The sequence below is a fragment of the Podarcis muralis genome, chromosome 3 (genome assembly GCF_964188315.1).
Source record: "Podarcis muralis chromosome 3, rPodMur119.hap1.1, whole genome shotgun sequence".
Classification (NCBI taxonomy): Eukaryota; Metazoa; Chordata; class Lepidosauria; order Squamata; family Lacertidae; genus Podarcis; species Podarcis muralis.
The window spans coordinates 62,800,355-62,821,819 of NC_135657.1; the positions used below are offsets into that span (position 1 = coordinate 62,800,355).

Here is a 21,465-nt window from a genome sequence, read left to right on the forward strand (position 1 = left end):
TTTTATGTGTACTTTTTTCTGAATGTAGAAAATTACTGATTGTCTGAGAAATTGATTTGTGTCCAGCAAAATTGTCCTGTTGATGCAAAACCTTTTGCTTGTGCAACTGAACTTCCATTCCCTTTTCTCTTTCTCCACACGCCCCAGTTCAGTTCTGTTCTGGTGGCTCACTGTAGCCCCCCTGAGCGGATTGGTGGGGGGATTTAGAGAGAAGGGAAAGGAAGGGGAAGTCATTCTACAAGTGGAAACCCTTGTGCAAACAGGCCAGTGTCCTTAGATGCCCTCATCATGCCCCAGCTGCTTGTACTGCATGCACAGTCTAACCCCAGAGAATTGTTTTGCATTCCAGTGTGTGTGCTCATCTCCAGTAAATGTGGACTTTTCCATTACCTTCAATAAAAGAGACAAGCACATTCTTTTGCAAGGTGTAGAGCTGCCCTCTTCATTTGAAAAACATTGCTTCCTGCTTTGTTAATTATAATAATTTAATAATAATTTATTATTTATACCCCGTCCGTCTGGCTGGGTTTCCCTAGCCACTCTGGGCGGCTTCCAATAAAAAGATTTAGAATACATTAAAACATTATTTTATTCATTGCACTTATATCCCACCTTTTCCTCCAAGGAGCTTAAGGTATACGTGGTTCTCCACCTCCTTATTTAATCCCTTCAACAACCCTGTGAGGTAGGTTAGGTTGAGAGAACATGACTGGCCCAAGACCACCCAGTGAGCTTCATGGCTCACTGGGGATTTGAACCTGGTCTCCAAGATTCTAGTCTGACATTGCTTCCAGCAGACATTATATAAGAAAGAGGTCTTGGAGGAAATATGCATGTGGGTACCTTGCAAATAAAAATCTAATTCAATGTAGCCATAAATTCGTCTGGCTTCTGTTGAAGGTAGATCTATGACTCCTGTTAGCAGGCAGAATTGCCATTCTACAAGTGGATGGTGGGGCTCTGCCAAGATGGCATTAAGTTTTGAGTTTCCCTAAATATATTAGTTCTCTATTTAATAAGATGTTGTTGAAACTTGTCGGAACATAGGATGCTTTCTGCTGAGACACACACCACTGGTCCCTTAAGGGATTGTGTACACACGGGATTTTCAGTAGCTTGGCAAGATGTTTCCAGTTCCCAACTGTTAGCACTAGCAGCAACCAAACAGATGTTCCTACCTAAACGTAGCCTGCTGAAATGAAAGCGAAGCAAGGGAGGATTTCTGTGCAAAAGGACAGACTGCAGCTCTGCTCTTGTCTTGAAAAGTTCCTTGGCTCCGAACGTATTCAGAGGCACACTGGGTGTTTGTTTAAAAGCACTTTTGAACTGTTTAAGAATGCGTACAAAGCTATACAAAAAATGCCCCATAAAAACAAAGGGTGGGATTCAACTAAATGAGTCTCGTCAGCAGAAGCCCTTCACAAGAAATTGCACAATGGGGCTTCTAACCTTTCCTCCCTCCTGCATGCCACCTTAAATTGCCTTGGCGGAAGGGAAACAGCATTGGGGTGTGTGTGGAAGGGGAGACTGTTCCATCTGGCAAGCCAAAATGCAGTGGAAAGATTGCCTTAGAAGGAGATTGAATAAAAAAATGATTTATCAGTAGAAATTCAAACTGTGTGTGTTGGGCTGCTAGCTCTGGAAGGTAGATCTTCCTGGGCTTCTAGTTCAAATAACAAAACACACAAAGTAGATTTGGCAAGCCTGCCCAGTCTCAGTCTACACTGGCTGGCAATGGCTCTGTTGCGTTTCAGACATGACTCTCAAATCTGCCTGAATATGCCAGGGATTAATCTGGAGCCCCCAAAGCAAGTTCTCAATCACTAAGCTACGGTCCCATCTCCTAGGCACAGAGGAAGATCACTGGTCACCTGCAGGTCGCATAGGGAGCCACCAGCATGTGATTTCAAAAGATGGCAACAGAGCTTTCCCCCCATGAAGCATCATCATCACCTAGCAAATCATCCATCATGGTGATGGACTGGGTGGGAGGGAAGGACCAGATGTTGCAGTTGTCCTTAAGGAGGACTGGCCACCAACTTTTGGGAGCTGTGAGCAAGTTCGAGGTACAGTACTTCAATAACTGAAGGTAGACACAGGACAAAGGAAGCAATGTTGCCACAGAAACTCTGCCCCATGTTCTTGTTGATCTCTGCATCTGGGATTCAAGACATTACCTGGATCCCATGAAAGTCTTACTGTTGAGTCATTCTGCAGAAAAAACCTGCTGTGACTGCTCTGACTTTCAAAGTAGTCTATTTGCTTTTTTAGGATGAATCTTTGAACCACGAATTTCAAGTTCTTTGCCTGTTCTGATGCACCTTCTTCAGCCCTCTGCATGAACTCACCAGCTTTAGATTGGCAGCGCTTGCTTTTAGGTCAACAAACACTGTTGTTAGAAGAGCCTGCTTCTCTGCCTTGTGCAAGACTAATCCAAGGTTAATTCAGTTTGTTGAGTTAGGCAATCTGCGTTTCACAATTTTACCTCCCCATGACTGGAGCTTCAGGAACTTCTTTAAAAATCAGGTAACTTCCTAGTCCTTCTCATTTTGAGCAGCAGACGGGCAGATTCCACCAGCATGGCGATCTTCCAGCTTCACATTTGTGCTGCGTTTCTGATGGGAATGATTCTCCCTTCTTCTGCCTTAGAGGATACCTTCATTGCTGCTGTCTATGAGCATGCTGTGATACTGACAGGAGACACTCCGAGAAACGTCTCTCGAGCAGAAGCCTTGGAGCTGATGAACAGAAATCTAGACATCTTAGAAGGAGCCATCAAAACAGCTGCCCAGCAGGTACTACTGCATACCAGTCAGAGCAGATCAGCAGCAGCAACATCAGGGACTAGTAAACCAGATGGTCCTCCAGATGTTTCTGTACTGCAACTCCCATCATCCCTGGCCACTGCCCATGATGCTGTCTGGGGCCAATGGGAGTTGGAGCCGAACAGTATTTGATGAGCCACAGATTCCCCCACTCTTGAGTTGGATAGCAACCTTTTGATGGCAGTATTTGTCCTGGGGTTAATATGTCTGAATTGATGTCTTTTTGCAGGGCGCCCACATCATTGTGACACCTGAGGATGCCCTTTATGGCTGGGTCTTCACCCGAGAAACTCTATATCCTTATCTGGAGAATATACCAGATCCGCAAGTAGACTGGATTCCATGCAATGAGCCAAAAAGGTATTTTCTTGCCTGTTTCATGTTATTCATTAAGATAAAAACAGAAGCAGCTCCGGGGTGTAGCCTCAAAATCAGAAAATATGACTCAGATTCTTCTTTACAAACACACCTTCATTTGTTGTGGTGAAGTAATCGTGGAGTTCCCTGGTGCTTTTCAGGATATGTGCAGAATGGCAATTCCAGTACAATGTGGCATTTGTTCCTTTTTTTGGTTGGTTAAGAAATCCTGCCTAACACTATTGACCTGTTTAACCTAGAGAAGAGGAACTTAAGGGAGACATGGGAACAGTCAGTCCTCAAATATCTGAAGGGCTGTCAGGGAGGAGACAGAGCACACTTGCTCTCTGTTACTCCAGAGTAGGACTAGAACCAATGGTTGGAAATGGCAAGGGAATAGATTTCAGTTAAAGAAAACTTCCGAACAGTAAGCTGTTTGGCAGGAGCACAAAGGGCTTCAGCAGGTGATGAGGAAGTTAAGCAGAGGCTTAAGCAGAGGAACACTGTCATCAGGCATGTCACAGCAAAGGAAGAATGGATACAAAAACTTATGGAATATACCGGTAAATGGTAAAACTTACTGGAAGAATAAGAAATCAGGATAAACTTTTAATAAAAGAATGGAAATGGTTTATTGAATATCTACAGATAAATTGTAAACAGATTAAAAAAAACCTGGCAGGATTATTGTAATAACCTGCAGCTACATAAGAGTATATATATAAAGAATATAAATAAATGAGTAAGTTAAGTTAATTTGGACATGCAGAAGATATTAAAAATAGATTTAAGGAACTGCAGAAAGAGGGGGAAGGAAATCAAGTTTTAAAATGTCAAAATGACTGTAAAATCAGTGAAATGTATATATCTGAAAAATATTTAAATTTTTTTAAAAAAGGAATGCTGTCCTCAGGCAAGGGGGGTTGGCTGGGTGGCTTCTTGGATCCCTTCCTACTCTGTGATTCTATGTTTTCACACTTTTATTTATTTAACAAAACTTATTTATACTGCTGGATTGTAAAAAGCCTCCAAACAGTTTACAAAGAGATAAGATGAAACATTGCAGATTATAGATTTTAAACAGTTTTTAACAGGTTTTTTCAAAATATATGAACAATGATTAGAATCAACAGTAGCTAAACACACACGTGACATTTACATTAAACAAAAGTATATTAAACAGGTGCCAAAAAGAGTACAGGGAAAGTGTCTGCCTGAAGTCAATTGGTATGGGATTCCAAATGAGAAGATAAAAACCAGTTTGAAAATTCATATCAGCATTCTGTTTGCCTGGATAGGCTTTCTGAATTAAAATATATATTAAGCAGGCAGCAAAAAGTACAGTGATGACACCTGCCTAAAAGATTTATTGCTTATACATGAAAAAATGAGTATGATGTACATGCAACAGTGCAAGTTCCGCAAGTCAAAGCAATTGTCTGGGCAGATACAAGGTGGGGCAATCCTGCAAATAAACCGACTCCAAGGTGTTACGGATTTTATATGCCAATAGTGACACTTTGAATTTGGCCTGGTGACAAATGGGTAACCGGGGCAGAGATGCACCATTTTGCGCCAGCTGCAGTTTCCAGATCAAGCACAAGGGAAGCCCGACACAGAGTGGATTCCTGTAATCCAGTCTTGAAGTCAGCAGTGTCCCAGCTTCCGTGACCACGCTCTCCAGTTCAGAAACAATTGCAGATGCTGCACCAATCACAGCTGATAAAAGCTCTTTCTAGCCACTGAGGTTACCTGGCCCTGCAGTGACAGAGCTGGACCCAGAAACACCCTCACGCTGCTCTTCTTGTTGTTGTTGTTTAGTCGTTTAGTCATGTCCGACTCTTCGTGACCGCATGGACCAGAGCACGCCAGGCACTCCTGTCTTCCACAGCCTCCCGCAGCTTGGTCAGACTCATGTTTGTGGCTTCGAGAACACTGTCCAACCATCTCGTCCTCTGTTGCCCCCTTCTCCTTGTGCCCTCCATCTTTCCCAACATCAGGGTCCTTTCCAGGGAGTCTTCTCTTCTCATGAGGTGGCTGAAGTATTGGAGCCTCAGCTTCAGGATCTGTCCTTCCAGTGAGCACTCAGGGCTGATTTCCTTAAGAATGGATGTGTTTGATCTTCTTGCAGTCCATGGGACTCTCAAGAGTCTCCTCCAGCACCATAATTCAAAAGCATCAATTCTTCGGCGATCAGCCTTCTTTATGGTCCAGCTCTCACTTCCATACATCACTACCGGGAAAACCATGGCCTTAACTATACGGACCTTCCTTAACTATTCGGACCTTTGCTCTTGTTAAGAGTACTAAAATCAAGGAACTCTTTTGGGATTGCTCTCTTGCATTTTATTTGAGCAGTGTTTCCATTCACAAGTTTTGATAGTGACCTCATTGGGCAGCCGCCACTTAAAAGGATTTCTCAGTGAAAGCTGGAGATGCATCCATCTACCTACGAGAATCCATGTCATTTGATTTTAAAAAATACTTACCAGATCCCATTAAAAGTGGGATCTGGTTCCTAGGAATAGTGATCAAAAAGCACACAGGAATAGGGATCAAAAAGCACACTATACTTAACCATGAACCTAGTAAATTTGCTTAAAGTAAACACATTTAGGAGCAGATATCAGATTACCTACAACGGGCAAACAAAACAAAACCCAAAATTCTAGACTTCTGTAAGTATTGTACCTGATTCAATTTAGAAGCAATGCATCTGTTTGCTCAATTGTCTGCCACGAGGTGGCAGCAAAGGGGCGCCTTTTCCGCATGTCCTGTGAGATTTTCCTTAGTCATTCACCGGACTTCCCTGCTTATTGGATCTTGGTTCTCTATAAAAGAGAAATTCAGTTCATGTGCTGATTTACTCCTAGTGAATTATTTAGCAATAATACTAAACAGAAAAACAAAACTGTCATTGTATAAATGGCCTGATTCATGTCTGCCAAATAAACTTTGCAGGAAGTATTTCTTTTAACAAATTTACTTGGTTAAAAATAGCATGTTGAAAAAGTTTTCCTTTTTAAAAAGAACAGTTTAGAATGCAGTCCTGTGCACCCTTACTTGGGAGTAAACGCTGCAAACTCAGTGAGACTTACTTCTGTGTAGGCATGCGTAGGACTGCATTACCTGAAACTTATAATTCATTTTTTTAAAAAATAATATTTATTAAAGTTTCAAAGAAATACAAAAAACAAAAAGAAAAAAAAAGAAAAAAAATAATTCACTCATTTCATTCCAGATTTTCAATAACTTCTTTCCAGAACTTCCCCTCACCTCCCCTTCTTGTATTCCATGTCCAAAATAATTATCCAACAAGTTCTCAACCCTAAATTTTTAACCTTAATTTGTTATTATATTTAATTCAATTTATATATCAACTTTTAACTTATAAACATCAATCATTTATACTTAAAAATTTTCCTAAGGTCGACCCAATTTCCCTTCCACGAATTCCCCATCTTTATACTAATAACAACAAAAAATTAAGAAGAAAAATGTAAAAAAAGATTCAGACACCCTTTGGATTTCCAAACCCCACCCTCCCTTCCCCGGTTTCGATCCCCAAACCAATATCCATTAATCCATCTACTATCAGCCTGGCAACCTCACGTCCGAGGCTCTCAAGTCTCTCTCAGTCCCTCTCTGCCAGTTTCTTTGGAAGTCCTTTGTATTTAACACCTGAAACTTATAATTCAAATTAAGTTGCATTAGTGCAAAATTACATGTAAGTGTTTAATCATTTGCTGATAAATGCCGCAAAGGTAGTTGGCAGGTGGCTTAAATTATATCGAAGTCAACTGGGTTTTAGCAGCCTGTTGGCAAGATTGTAGACAATGGTCTAGTAACAGGTAATAATGTTAGGAAGATGCAAAGGTTGCTCCTGGTTTCAAAAAACTGTTCTTTGCTCAGGGTGCTACATTAGAAGACCCATAGAAAAATAAATTAAGGACAGATTATGCATGATCACAGAATTATCTTGAGGACAGGTGTCAAAAGGACACTATGGATCGTCTGAGCCAAACCTGAAGCATTTTAAGAGCATTATTAAAAAATACCACTCAACTGCCTTAAAACGATAATATGCATTGTAAAAATTATTAGTGGAGAGACAAAGCTCCTCATTGTAAAATAAATTGTGATATTTCCCATGTCTTCTCTGCTTACATCATTCATTCTCATAGTATAGTCCTCCTATAAATTAAGATAATGAATTAATTAGGATGATGAGCATGCAGGAAGCTGATAAGCCCAGACTTAAGACTTCTGCTGGTGCCCAGTTACATCCATATGCTTAGCACCAGAGCTGTCAGTTCAATCACAGTCGGCACTGTACTCCGTGACTCATTTTACTCTCTCTGCACTTATATTACCAACATGTCCTGCCTACACTGTCCACATGCTGCAGAAGGCGGATGGATCATATGGGAAGGGTATACTTGCATATAAATACAGTCGTACCTTGGATCTTGAATGCCTATACTCCCGAACAAATCGGCTCCCAAATGATTGAAACCCGGAAGTGAGTGTTCCGGTTTCCGAACGATTTTTGGAAGCCGAACATCCAATGGAGCTTCCGCGGCTTCCGATTGGCTGCAGGAGCTTCCGGCAACCAATCGGAAGCCATGCTTTGGTTTTTGAACTTTTTGGAAGTTGAGTGGACTTCTGGAACGGATTCTATTCAACTTCCAAGGGACGACTGTATGGGCATAGGCATCACTTTACACCAAGAAGACTACATGCAGTGGAAGAACATGCACAGGCCTCAATCTTGGGCCTGTGCTGCATTCAAAATAGAGCCAGTGTGAACCAACTCAGAGACAACTTGCTTGGTTTTTAAAAAAATCTTATACCTGTCTTTGCCACTGTAATATAAACAGAAATGTGACACCGTTTTATTGCTGCTTTAAGATATCCTTGATCTTTTCTCTAGTCACTTCAAGATCTTTTCCCACTCACTCCATCTCCATCCCTGGACAAGATCTTTCCAAAGCAACATTTCCCAATCTGGTGCCCTCCAGATGTTTTGGACTACAACTCCCATCAGCCACTGCTAGTATGGCTGGTCATTTTGAGGGCACCAGGTTGGAGAAGGCTGATCTAAAGCCATGAATATTTATTGGACCAACTTCTTTTTTTCTGTCCCCAGCCTGGTAAGAAGGGTCTTTATTAGACCTGAAACCGTGCGTTCTTATTTTAATCTGCCACATTCTGAACTGATAGGGTTCACAAATGATCAGAATTGAATTGGCCTCTCCCCATTTTAATAGACTTTGTATCGATGATTGACTTTTTCCTTTCAACATTAGGTTTGGGTCGAATCCAATACAGGGAAGACTCAGCTGCATAGCAAAGGAGAACTCCATCTATGTGGTTGCCAACATGGGGGACAAGAAGCCATGCAACCGCAGTGACCCCCAGTGCCCGAGTGACGGTCGCTATCAGTACAATACAGACGTTGTTTACGATACGGAAGGGAAATTTGTGGCACGTTACCACAAGGTAAGCGCTCTTCTCCATTTTGGTTCAGATGTTGCTGGACTCTGTCAGGCCTAGTCAGTTTGGCCAACGGTCAGAGACGATGGGAGTTTGTGCTCCGGGGGGGCTGCAGGTTCTCCATTTGCTATAGAAAGCACAGTAATGCAGCCTAGGGTCAACACCAGGTATAGGAAAACTCAGCCCTCCAGTTATTTTGGGACTACAACTCCCATCATCCCTGACTACTGGTCCTGTTAGCTAGCGATGATGGGAACTGTAGTCCCAAAACATCTGGAGGGCCGAGTTTGCCTATGCCTGGTCTACACAAACACAGATAGTAATGCAAATTAATATACGTAGCTCAATTTGAATTAGAAGAAAAGGGAACTCCCATTTCTCCCACCCAAATAAGAGATAGGTATGCACTCATGTGGAGCAGGCAGAGAAGCTGCACCAGTATTCATGGATGTGTCTTGTTGAAAGAGAAATCACAATATTTGAGATGTTTGCTGTAAGGACTTTACTTGTAGATTGTTTTCACAAGATAATCCAGGTCTTGTAAGTGTGCTGAAAAACAGAGGCAACACCACTAACTTCTAGGAGAATAACTGTAGGTCAGTAGTAGACTATCCTCTTTGCACGCAGAAGGTCCCAGTTTCAGTCCTGGCATCTTCAGGTAGAGCTGGGAATGTCTCCTACCTGAAATCCTGGAAAGCCACTGCCAGTCAGTGAAGACAAGAGTAGGCAACACAGTGCCCTCCAGAAAGGAGCAGACAGCATCTTCTATCATCCTTGATCCTGGCTGGCTGGGGCTGGTGGCCTTTGGAGGGCACCATCTTGGTTTCCCTGGTCTAGACAATATTGAGCTGAATGGACCAATGGTCTGACTCGGTGTAAAACAGCTTCTTATGTTCCTAATACTATTTTTCCTGTCTCCACGAGGTGCTTTTCTTCCAATAATATCTGTATATATATTTTCTGTCTTATAAACAGTACAACCTTTTCGCTTCTGAAGTATACTTTAATTACGCCAAGGACCCACAGTTTGTCACCCTCAACACCTCCTTTGGGAAGCTTGGCCTTATGACATGTGCCGACGTTCTTAATTATCGTGAGCCTGCCATCTCGCTGGTGGAGAAGTACAAGGTGGACACCATCCTCTTCCCAACTGCTTGGCAGAATGGCCTGCCGCTCCTGTCTGCTGTTGAGTTCTACTCAGCCTGGGCAATGGGGATGCGTGTCAACTTCCTTGCTGCTAATATAAACAAGCCCAGCTTGGACATTACTGGTAAAGTGCTACCTTGAATAATCTCAGTGTAGATATAGATCTGGCAATTTGAGTGTGGGAAAGAGCACAGAGGGGGGAAAGGATTAACCTATTAATTGCTATTTTAAAAATGTGATTTCCTTCAGAGATCAGCCTTATAAAATAATGATGGCAAACTGTGGCCCTCCAGATGTTGCTGGACTATAGCTCCCATTGGCCATGGTGCCTGGGGCTGATGGGAGGTGGAGTCCACCAGCATCTGCTACCAGTTCTAAAGTCACAGTTATGAACTCTCTACCTGCCTCTTTCAAGGCGGGCGATGAGCGCACAATGACATTCTGCAGGCAACACATTATTTGCATTAATACATTATTTGTCTTCACATGCCCTGTGCTGACCCAATACATTTTGCAGCTTGAGGCAAATGACAAAATGGTATGGACCAATTCCACGTACAGAAGCAGTTGGATTTTACTTCAGCACTGGCAAAGGGACAGCATCCTCCATTGTTTGTGTGTGTGTTTGCTTAATGCATTTATATCCCACCTTTCCCCGTATTTAGCTCAAGGTGGTGTGCATGATTCTCTCTCTCCTCATTTAATCCCCTCAACAACCCCATGAAGTAGGTTATTCTGAGAGGGAGTGACTGGCCCAAGGTCACCCAGTGAGCTTTATGGCTGAGTGGGGATTTGAAACCTGGTACCCCAGGTCCTAGCCCGACACTCTCACCACGACACCCTACGGGCTTTGAGGGTAACATGCTAACTTAGGGGGTTGCACACAGCTCTATCCTAAGTAGAAGAGAACATCTGGGGACTAAGGCCAGTTCCCAGGATCGGTTACCTACCGGTACCTTGCTTTGCCTAATGAGATGCATTCCCTGCTGAAGCTATTTGTGTGGGGGACCTTTGGCTTTCCAGATGTTGCTGAACTACACATCCCATCATCCCTGGCCATTGGCCGTGCTTGCTGGGACTGATGGGAACTGTAATTCAGCAATTACCTACACCTGCTCTGGTCACTTCCCACCATTTGCCCTATGCATTAGCGTCTAGCCCCAAATCAGTGAATTGAGATGCTGCTCTGCTTCCCTTTACCTTTGCTGTTAGTACTCCATTCATTGGGGAAACAAATGGAATAGTAAAACTTATGCCTCACCCGAGTGTCTTTTGCCATCCACAGGGAGTGGTATCTTTACACCTGAAGGAGCCAAGGTGTATCGCTTTGATATGAAAACGCAGACTGGAAAACTCCTGGTTGCGGAAATCAATGCTCGCCCCCGTCTTTCCCCCACATACCCTCCTGCTGTCAACTGGAGCTTATATGCTTCAAATATCAAGCATTTCCCCGCAAGCCCAGTGTTTACTGCAAGCTTCTATTTTGATAATTTCACCTTCACTGAACTCTCTCAAGAAGCTGGAAACCACACCGTCTGCCAAAAGGGCCTCTGCTGCCACTTGAGCTACAAGATGGCAGAGAAGCGAGAGGATGAGGTTTATGCATTCGGTGCCTTTGATGGGCTTCATGTGATCGAAGGGGAATATTATCTGCAGGTAAAGGGTTTTGTGAGGTAGGGTGAACAGGCCATGTGGAAGGGAAATGCCCTACCAGTGGGAGTGGGGGAGAATGTGGCTCCGTACTCATTTAAAGGCAAACCTACCCAGCTCGGAACAATATGTGAACCAAAACACAGCCATCATTTTAAATGGCACATTCCTGAATTTTGCACTGCACTTCTCCGGTCAAGTAATATGTCCAGCCAAGAGGAATATATTCCGGTAATATGTGCATAAAATGCAAATATGAGTGAAAACAACATACAGAAACACATTATATTAGAGGGGGGAAATCTATATATTGGGCCAAATAGCACATTAAAAATTAGTGTATTAAAATGCTGGTGAATTTTCTTGTGAACTTCTTTAAAAGAGAAAATTCACAAACTGATGTGGGAATATGGAGAGTTGAATTTAAGACTGGAAAAACAAGAAACCGAGAGAAAAAGAAACTGATAGTGTTTCCCATCCCTACCTCCCAACAATGTCTAGGATACATGTGTTTCATGCTTTCATTGTGGCAGAGCCTTTGAGGAAACCGGAAGCTGTACTCTCCAGAAGCTTTTCCAAAAGCCCGTAAGAATCATTAGAGGGATTACTACTGAAGAAAAGAATAATCCCTATAAGACACCTCCCTGCTTTAGAGCACAGCCATTGCTTAGAGCAGAGCTGGCTGTAGTTGTTGGACTCATGTTCCCATCATCTCTGATCATTGGCCTCGCTGTCCGGGGCTGATAGGAACTGAAATCCAGCAAATCTGGAGGGCCACAGATTCCACACCCCTGATATAGGGGGTGGGGATTATATATCACATTCATAACATGATTTGAAAAATTTAGTAGGATTCTGGGGAAAATAAGTCTGCTGAAGTCATTGGAGATGGTAGTCCCTTTACTTAACACAGTGCCACCATGTGGCTTCCTGCTTAACATCATATTCTGTCTTTGGTTTGTTTGCTTTTTGCATGACATGCAAGTGTCATGTAAATGCTAAGTACAGTACTCCCGGTATTACATAGAGTTTTTCGAAGGATGCACACAAAAGCACAATGCATTTTATTTTATTTTTACAGAAAAGGCCTCAGAATTCTCTGTTGATTCAAAAGCAATCCTTGTTTGCTGGTCCTCACAAGGGAAACAGAAAGATCCCCCCCTCCAAAAAAATCCCCTAACCTCAATAAGGTAAAGCAACCCCTGACCATTAGGTCCAGTCGTGACCGACTCTGGGGTTGTGGCGCTCATCTCGCTTTATTGGCTGAGGGAGCCGGCATACAGCTTCCAGGATATGTGGCCAGCATGACTAAGCCACTTCTGGCGAACCAGAGCAGCACACGGAAACACCGTTTACCTTCCCGCCGGAGTGGTACCTATTTATCTACTTGCACTTTGACGTGCTTTCAAACTGCTAGGTTGGCAGGAGCAGGGACCGAGCAACGGGAGCTCACCCTGTCGCGGGGATTCGAACCGCTGACCTTCTGATCAGCAAGTCCTAGGCTCTGTGGTTTAACCCACAGTGCCACCCACATCCCTGTAACCTCAATACTGTATTGCAAAAAGAATACTTGTTTATTTCTTCCAAATATTCTAGAGTTGTCTCAAAATAATCAGCAAAAGCAATCTACTTCAGACTTGGTATTGTGCAGTGTTAGCATTGGTTTGTGTACTGTTTTGAATCACAGAAGCATCCTGTATAGCCCACTTACATGGGAAGTATCTTCCTCCATTCCATAAACACAAGGCTCTTTGAATGGCTTAGTTCCACAAAATAACCTTTCCCACAACCCTCTCTTTCCATAGATATGCACACTACTGAAATGTAAGAGCACAGACTTGAAATCATGCGGGGAGCCAGTTGAGACAGCTCATACAAGATTTGACTCCTTCACCCTCAGCGGCACCTTTAACACAAGCTATGTGTTTCCGGAAGTCTTGCTCACTGAGACTCAGCTGACCACTGGAGAATTTCAGGTAAGGACCAAAGTGGCTTCAAACTTCTGCAAAAGCAGTGACCCAAGCCATTTCTTAGATTAAAACAGCTCCTCCTCGCCATCTCTCAAAACAGTTGTGCTCCTAATCATTCAATAGTCACAGCTTTCTTTGTACCTAGCACTGAACTTTTTTAACAGCTCTCCCTGCTATGTGTGTGTGAATTTGGTCTCTCTCATCTTGCCTGTAGCAGAGTAGGGTAGTGAGCATGTGGCCCTCCAGATGGGAATGAAAGCCCAGCAGCATCTGAAGCGCAGGGGTGGAGCTTTTGCAAGGCCATTTGATGCCCTCCCTCCAGCTTACGGCGGGCATTGAGAAAGAAGTGTGGGGTTCTGGAAGGGTCTTAGAGCCTCCCCACCTCTTTCCCAAAGCCTGGCAAGCACTTGCTCAGCTTTGGGAAGGAGGACATTAGGACCCTGGCAGAGCCCTCACACCTGCTTCCCAAAGCTGAGCCTCTGCGAAGGGCCACAGGTTCTCCAGCCCTGGCCTACAGTATTCAGCAAAGAAAGGCAGGCTGAGGCCTAGTCTACCCACTTTCCTTGCTTGCTCATTGACAAACAGTCCATGGAAGCTGCTGTTATGCACGTCACTCAGTAATTCTAAATGTATTTTGGGTGCAGGCACATGACTCTCACGGAAAACTGCTACAACTTAAAAAGAAATGCATTACTTTTCACCATAGTGGGGAAGACTGCGGCCAGGTGACCGGCTGGCTCAGTCTGCTGTCTAGGTGACAGGTGTTGGCGGACAGCTATAAGGGCCCTGCTCTCCCTTCTTTATTTTTAAACTGGACTTGGACTGGGTAAGGATGCCTTCAAACCGGAGGATGTCCTATGTAAAGAAGGATGCAAGGCCACCCTGTTTGATTGCAAGCACCTGTAACTCTCCAGTAATAAATGTTTGCCTGCATTTTCCTATGTATTCTAAGCCAAACATGTTTCCCAATGTATAACTTTTTGCCTGCCCTTTCCATCCTCCCAGGTATTGACTGACGGACGTTTGACAAGCAATGGCCTATCAAAGCCAGTCCTATCTGTGGCTCTTTTTGGAAGGTGGTATGAAAGGGACCCGCCACATCCAGAGGGTGCTCCTTCATAAGACTCATCCAATCATAATCATGTCTCTTTTCCTGAATTTTGTGGGTGCTTGTACAACAAAGGCGGAATGAACAGGATCAGTGTGTTCTGCTGCAGGACAAACCAAATAGCTTGTTTTAGGAGCAGTTATCAGCCACAAAGAGGAGATGAACACACCATCTAGCTACATGGCAGTTCCCCATTGCTTTAAACAGGAGCATGGGGCATACAATGAAGAAGGACTTTGGCTTTAGACTTTATTAATATTTGTGTTCCTCCTCTTGGTTGAACCCAAAAGAAATCTGTTGCTAGGGCAAATATAAACTATAATTCAGGGTGGGGAACCAGTGGCTCTCCAGAGGTTGTTGGACTTCAACTCCCATCATTCCTGACCTCAAGCCACACTGACTGGGGAGGTTGATGGGAAATGGAATCCAGCATGGTCACAGGTACCCTCCTCCCTGCTGTAAGCATTCAGACGACTAATTTGTCGTCTATCAGAAAGAAATAAACATTTCTTTGCTTTTCCTGAAACATGTACCCTGCTCAATAGGGCCAATACTTGATAGAAGGTCTGTTGTCTGGTTCATTCTGAGAAAGCACCCAAAATGAACCTTTGTTGTTTGTGGGTGAGTGTCCAGTCTTGCCCACACTTCATGAAGATACTAAGCACCCAAGGCCCTCTGTAGGTCCAGGACCAAAATTTGTGAGTTTGTAATCTTCCTGCTGCCCAAATCATATGTCAGATTCCAAAATCGAGTCAAACTCAAACTCAGTCCCCAAAAGGATTCTGGGAAAGATGTGCTGCATGTGTTCTGATCCAGTTTCTTGTTCCTTACTTGGGTCTCCAGCTGTGTTGTTCAGAGACTTATGCATACACTTGGGGAGGAATTCAACTAACCAGTCCTGCTAGCAGGAACCCACAAAAAGGCTTCTACTAGTGCAATATGGCTTTCTTCCTCCTCCCCCATGTATGCCCCTATGCTTTCCAAAATTGGCTCTGTGGGGTCAAGAGAAGCCCCCAAATAGTGCACAGAGGAAGGAGAGGGGAGATTGTTACATCAGCCAAGCAAGAATACTTGCACCGACTAAGTGCTGTGTTAAATTTCTCCCATGGTTTCTTAACTCATGGAAACTTGCAATTAAGTTGATGAACCTTGTTTTTCATTTCAGGCTTAATCAGTTAGGTGTGCAATTTACTTCTGGTTGTTAGATGTCTCTGTGAATACTCAGTTTGAGTGGAAAAGCGACTCACTTACTTTGTAATGAATAAAATGTTTTGAATTGTCGTTTTTATGTTTACATTGCTTTTGCCCTTAAAATAAATATCATGCTTTAGTAAAGTAATTCCTCTTGGCTTATTTTGACATATATACACTCTGGTCCAAAACACCATTTTGTTATAAGTTGCTACACTGTACTGTGGTAAGTAAATCTTAAAAGAGAGAAGAATGGTGAGCCTATAAATTAGACTGAGAGGTAGTGACTGGCCAAAGGTCACCCAGTGAGCTTTATATGCTGTACTGTTTTTAACACTGATTGGGAGCCGCCCAGAGTGGCTGGGGAAACTCAGCCAGATGGGCGGGGTATAAATAATAAATTATTATTATTATTATTATTTATAGTTGACAAGGGATTTGAACCGCAGTGTCGCAAGCTAACCCACCATACTGGTCCATTGATCTTTCTTTTATTTATTTAGTACTGTTTTCTTCAAGGAAGTTGGCAGTATTATATATTTACTTACTTGTTCGTTTGTTTTGTTAAATTAATGTGAGAAACTTTGGGACTGCTACCCGTAAAACAGGTGTTCTGAGTCTCTGACCTATGAATCATCCGTTGGATACACGTTGGCTGTGTGAGGACATACTAAGCTAAGAAATGGGAGGTATTCAACTAAGTTTTACTAAAGGAGACTTGTTTAAATTTAATGGACCTAACTTAGATATGTTCATTAATTTCTGTGGGTCTATTCTGTTGTTGTTGTTGTTTAGTCATTTAGTCGTTTAGTCATGTCTGACTCTTCGTGACCCCATGGACCAGAGCACGCCAGGCACTCCTGTCTTCCACTGCCTCCTGCAGTTTGGTCAAACTCATGCTGGTAGCTTCGAGAACGCTGTCCAACCATCTCATCCTCTGTCGTCCCCTTCTCCTTGTGCCCTCCATCTTTCCCAACATCAGGGTCTTTTCCAGGGAGTCCTCTCTTCTCATGAGGTGGCCAAAATATTGGAGTCTCAGCTTCAGGATCTGTCCTTCCAGTGAGCACTCAGGGCTGATTTCCTTAAGAATGGATAGGTTTGATCTTCTTGCAGTCCATGGGACTCTCAAGAGTCTCCTCCAGCACCATAATTCAAAAGCATCAAACCCAATAGTTATAGAAATATGAATAATCACTCTAGATGTTACCATTTTGATTTTAAACAGCTTTAGATTTAGCTGAAAACCACAATCCTGGCAAGAGATTGAAAACTATTGGCTGACAGGACTGTGACATCATTGCTTAGATTCCACAGCCACTGCAGATCAGTTTGTAGGCTATTCCATTTGGAGTTTCTGTTTACAGCCTTGGCCCAGTATACCTGAAGGAGCGTCTCCCCCCTCATCGTTCTGCCTGGACACAGAGGTCCAGCGCTGAAGGCCTTCTGGTGGTTCCCTCACTGCGAGAAGAGAAGTTACAGGGAACCAGGCAGAGGGCCTTCTCAGAAGTAATGCCCTACCTGTGGAATGCCCTCCCATCAGATGTCAAGGAGTTTAAGAACTACACAACTTTTAGATGACATCTGTATCAAGAAGTTTTTAACGTTTGATGTTTTATTATGTTTTTATATTCTGCTAAAAGCCGCCCAGAGAGGCTGGGGAAACCTAGGCAGATGGGCAGGGTATAAATACTACTACTACAACAACAACTATTATTATTATTATTATTATTATTATTATTATTATTATTATTACTACTATTACTACTACTACTACTACTACTACTTTCATTGATATCTCTGCTGTCAGCTGTCAGGTCCCATAATCCTGATGGACATAATCGTGGCACAGTCCATTATAAGGGAGGAAGGTGAGGCATCTGCTTTTCCAGCTACAGTTACTGAGCTGAACTTTCACTTCTCTCCCCTTTCCTAATCAATCTGTTGCCACTTTTTATCAGATGCAAAAATCTCACTTTGAGGCAGCAGACCATCTGAGGATGAGAGGCTCCACTGTTAGAGACATTATTCTTTTGAATAACTGTTGCTGGAAACAGCAGGATGGGAGAGTGTTGGCGTGCTTACAGTCTTGCTACACGCATCTGGTTGGCTACTACAACAAGATGTTGGCCTAAAGGAGCCAAATGCCCCGATCTAGCAGGCTCTGAAAGCATTCTGGGAAAGAGAATATGAAATCTGAGTGAAAGGATAGTCAATGGAAGGTGTATAGCATTCCATGTTGGGTGGGGGACCCCTGGGCTGGGTGGGGTGAAATGAGATGAGAGCAAAGAGGGAAGGACTGTCTAAATGTAGGGAAGGAGAGTAGGGAGAGGATTAAATCTCCTTTCACTATCTTGCTAAAAACTAGTGGGTGGGAGGGGAGAAATTCCTCTCCAAAACGGTACCAGCTAGGCTTAGGACAATGCTTTAATTTAGATACTGATTTCCCATCCCAGCAAAAGAAAGGTGATGATGATTAAATTTCTATATGTCCCTTTATCTGAGGAGCACACGGCAGTTTACCATTTAAAAATACAAAAATAAATAACACAGTAACAAACAATGTACCCTCCTCCAGTTTAAAAGGCCACAGATTGTTTAATTAGTCAAAGACCTTGGAGAAGATGAATGTTTTTGCTTGGTGCCTAGCGTCATCTACCCTGTAGGCTCTTCAGTCACAGAAAGGGGCTGTGGCAGAGCACAAACTTTTCACTCAGAAGGTCACAGGTTCAATTCTCAGCAATTTCAAGTAGGGCTGGGACTGACTCCTGCTGGAAACCCAGGAGAGCCACACCACTATGGTGTAGAATAGACCAAGTGTTGTGGAACTACAACTCCCACCAGCCCCTGCAAGCATAGGCAATGGCCAGGAGTAATGGGGCTTGTAATTCAGCAATATCTGGAGGCCCAAAAGTTCCCTCAGTAAACAATACAGAGAAGAGGAATGGAAGAAGCAAAAGTCCTTAATTATGTGTGACATTTTGTCATATTTCCTTGCCATGTTTTTCTCCCTCCCCTCAATACTACCTATTGAGGCACCACCACTCCCCCACCCACCCATGGCTGTTGGATCCTTCCCCATCCAAACAAACACCTCAGAACCTGAACCCACTTCAGTTTCTTCGTTTTCATTCCAGAGACATACTACTACCAGCAACAAGTCAATGTAGCCTACATTACATTCCCCACAGAGAAATTAGACTCCCCACTCTCAGTGGGAAGTCTAGTCAACTAGCTATCTTGTTCATTCACTCTCCCTGGGTGCCTAACAACTAAAATATCAGTTAAAATCAGGCAGAATCTTATGCCCACACCAAAAGGACGACCCATTATGACCACCCCTTCTATTATTATTATTATTTATTTATTTAATTTCTATACTGCCCTATACCCGAAGGTCTCAGGGCGGTTCTAGCTAATTGTCCAAGCAGAATCTCAAGGCAGCCTTCAGACTTCTTCAAGGCCCTGCCAGAAACTAGAGCAGTGGGTTGCACACAAGCCCAGGAATCAGGGCAGGTAGGCAGCTTAGGTGGAAACGGCTTGCCTCGCTGCAGCTGGCCGATCTTTGAGACCTCTTGAAATGCTTGGCTTGACCTTGCTCCTGTTCAAGATAATTGCCATGTAAGTCTCTCTGTTGTTGAATATCAGCTATTGAAGAAACACTTTCTACGGCTGCCAATGTGCATTTCTCATGTACTAATTATATGGTACAATGACGTTTCTGAAATTCTTTTACGATAGTGACAGAAATAATGGGGGTGTAAGAGAGGCATATCATTAACTAGCCGGAAAGCTTGAATAAAAAACAACTTTTATGTTGTTGGCACACATATAAACTATTAAATGGCAGTTTCAAAATAAATAAATACACATTTGATGTGTGAAAAATAATCCAACTCTGAATTTTGTTGTCATTTGCTGCAGTAACTGCTGAGTAACATTTAAAGCCTTCATTCTTAAGAGATAGGGTGTGTACTAAATTTGCTTATCTTTCTGGTAGATAAAGTGCGCAATCAGCATTTAACCATCTGAGGGTTGATTGCGTATTTCTAATCCATCTGAATGGAGCAGGAACCGGCAAGCCACTCCAGTATCCCTGCCAAGAAAACTCAATGGACAAAGACAACAGGCATATAGTGCCTGGCGTGTTCTGGTCCATTGAGTCACGAAGAGTCGGACACGACTAAATGACTAAACAACAACAACAATCCATCTGATGTCTGTATATTCTCTCACCTGCAGGTTTGGAGAGCTGCTGATTGATTGTGAGCTGTGATCAGCACTTGAATGATCAATACTTTTAACCTCTGACAGCCTGTGATATCTTCATGTTCTTGATGGGCCTTGCCTGTGGTACTGTTGATGACAATTTGTAACATTGCTTCTACAAAGTATTGTATTTTCCTCAGTGGTAGTGCCCTTTGAAAAAGGCCATTGTGGCTACTAGGAAATCACCTTCATGGTGATATGAAGAGAGGAATTTAAACAAAATTTCCCCACTTCAATAAAAAGAAAGAATTCAGATGGTGCTGGATAAATGAAAGGGGGGGGGGACTCCTGAAATCCATAGGTTTTGGAACCCTATAAGTAAGGTAAAGGTAAAGGGGCCCCTTACCATTAGGTCCAGTCGTGACTGACTCGGGTTGCGGCGCTCATCTCGCTCTATAGGCTGAGGGAGCCGGCATACAGCTTCTGGGTCATGTGGCCAGCATGGTGAACCAGAGCAGTACACGGAAATGCCATTTACCTTCCTGCCGGAGCGGTACCTATTTATCTGCTTGCACTTTGACACGCTTTCGAACTGCTAGGTTGGCAGGAATAAGCAAGGTAAAGGTATATTTTCCTATGGGACTTGTGAGGTTGTTTTAATTAGACCTTTCTTGTAGCAATCTACAGGAGAGGAAAAACACAGGAAAGACTATAAAAGGAAGTGAAAACAGGGTATTTTTTGCTATGGAATATTTCAAGGATCACTTCGTTAGAATGCTAGATAGCAGCTAGAGGGTTAATCCCAGCTTCCTTATATAAGCAGCACCTTGGTTGCTGCTGTGTCAGGTTACATACATTTGCTCTGACAGCTTTCATATGGACTACTTAAACACTGGAAACTGTTTAAGCTGTTTCTTCATCTAGCACATTCAGGTAAAGTTAATATTTTTAATGTGTTAGATTATTTTTCATAGAACCATAAAATAAGGAATGTAGGAAAGAGTATTTAAGATTATAACAGGAGGTTACCATTTTTAAGAAAACCTGTTTTTCAGAGTCTCTAGTTATTACAGAAGCATGTTTAGAGGAAAGTGTCGAATATATTTGTTGCTGTTCTTAAAGAGAAATAAGGCTAAAAGCACAACACTATGCATGTTTACTCAGAGCAGAAGAAAGCCCATGTGTACAGATTTTCCTTCCATAAAAAAAGAACAAAATTTATAAACTGCTTGATTCATCTAAGCAGTTTTCAGGAAGTGCCTTCTTCCATATTTCCATTTCGGACTAAAACAAAGGGGCGATTTATGGTGCATAAAAAGGATTAAAAGTACAACTGTCAATTTCTTTAATGCTGATCTTGTGAAACACTCTTAGTTTCAAAATAACTGTCCAGAGTCCAGAAAGAAATAACTGGCCAGAGTCCAGAAAGGGATGAAATAATCCACATGATAGTCATGTGATACAAGTCAGCTGATACAAGTGTGGACTTTGCCATCCCTTTTCCTCTCTTTTCTTA

General features: G+C 42.9%; 1 protein-coding gene across 1 annotated transcript; it reads left to right on the plus strand.

Moving 5' to 3' along the window:
* Positions 1–2,535: 2,535 nt before the first annotated feature.
* Positions 2,536–15,887, plus strand: LOC114594153 (pantetheinase-like). Its single transcript, XM_028723446.2, has 7 exons — positions 2,536–2,795; positions 3,055–3,185; positions 8,492–8,684; positions 9,654–9,948; positions 11,110–11,480; positions 13,280–13,450; positions 14,450–15,887. The coding sequence occupies exons 1-7, from the start codon at positions 2,580–2,582 to the stop codon at positions 14,564–14,566; spliced, it is 1,494 nt and encodes a 497-aa protein (XP_028579279.2). The 5' UTR covers positions 2,536–2,579; the 3' UTR covers positions 14,567–15,887.
* The last annotated feature ends 5,578 nt before the right edge of the window (positions 15,888–21,465 follow it).